The sequence below is a fragment of the Eimeria mitis genome, genomic scaffold, assembly GCF_000499745.2.
Source record: "Eimeria mitis Houghton genomic scaffold, Emh_scaff3400, whole genome shotgun sequence".
NCBI lineage: Eukaryota > Apicomplexa > Conoidasida > Eucoccidiorida > Eimeriidae > Eimeria > Eimeria mitis.
Window position 1 is genome coordinate 1,452 of NW_013571743.1, and position 261 is coordinate 1,712.

Consider the following 261-nt stretch of genomic DNA (forward strand, 5'->3'; position numbering starts at 1 on the left):
GAGGGTTTAGGGTTTAGGGTTTAGGGTTTAGCAGCAGTTGGGTGTGGCTGCCAGCAGCGCTTCCTCCAAGTACTTCAGCTTACATACGTTTCCAGCCTATATCCCCCAGAAGTGGTTAGGGTTCAGGGTTCAGGGTTTAGGGTTTAGGGTTTAGGGTTTAGGGTTTAGTGTTGGGGGTTTGTTGCAGGCTTTGGTGAATAGAGAAGTCGTTTGCGGGATTTGCACAGAAGAGGACGATGACTTCATTCCTGTGAATCCAAA

At 48.7% G+C, this 261-nt stretch overlaps 1 protein-coding gene across 1 annotated transcript in view; it reads left to right on the plus strand.

Annotated features, from left to right (window-relative positions):
- Nucleotides 1-201, plus strand: part of EMH_0065560 (fructose-1,6-bisphosphatase, putative) — a gene marked incomplete at both ends in the record, with an annotated part of 1,350 nt that extends 1,149 nt beyond the window's left edge. The window contains one exon of the mRNA XM_013498413.1: nt 188-201. Within this exon, the coding sequence (XP_013353867.1) occupies nt 188-201 (14 nt within the window). The remainder of the gene's footprint in view (nt 1-187) is intronic.
- Between the last annotated feature and the right edge of the window lie 60 nt (nt 202-261).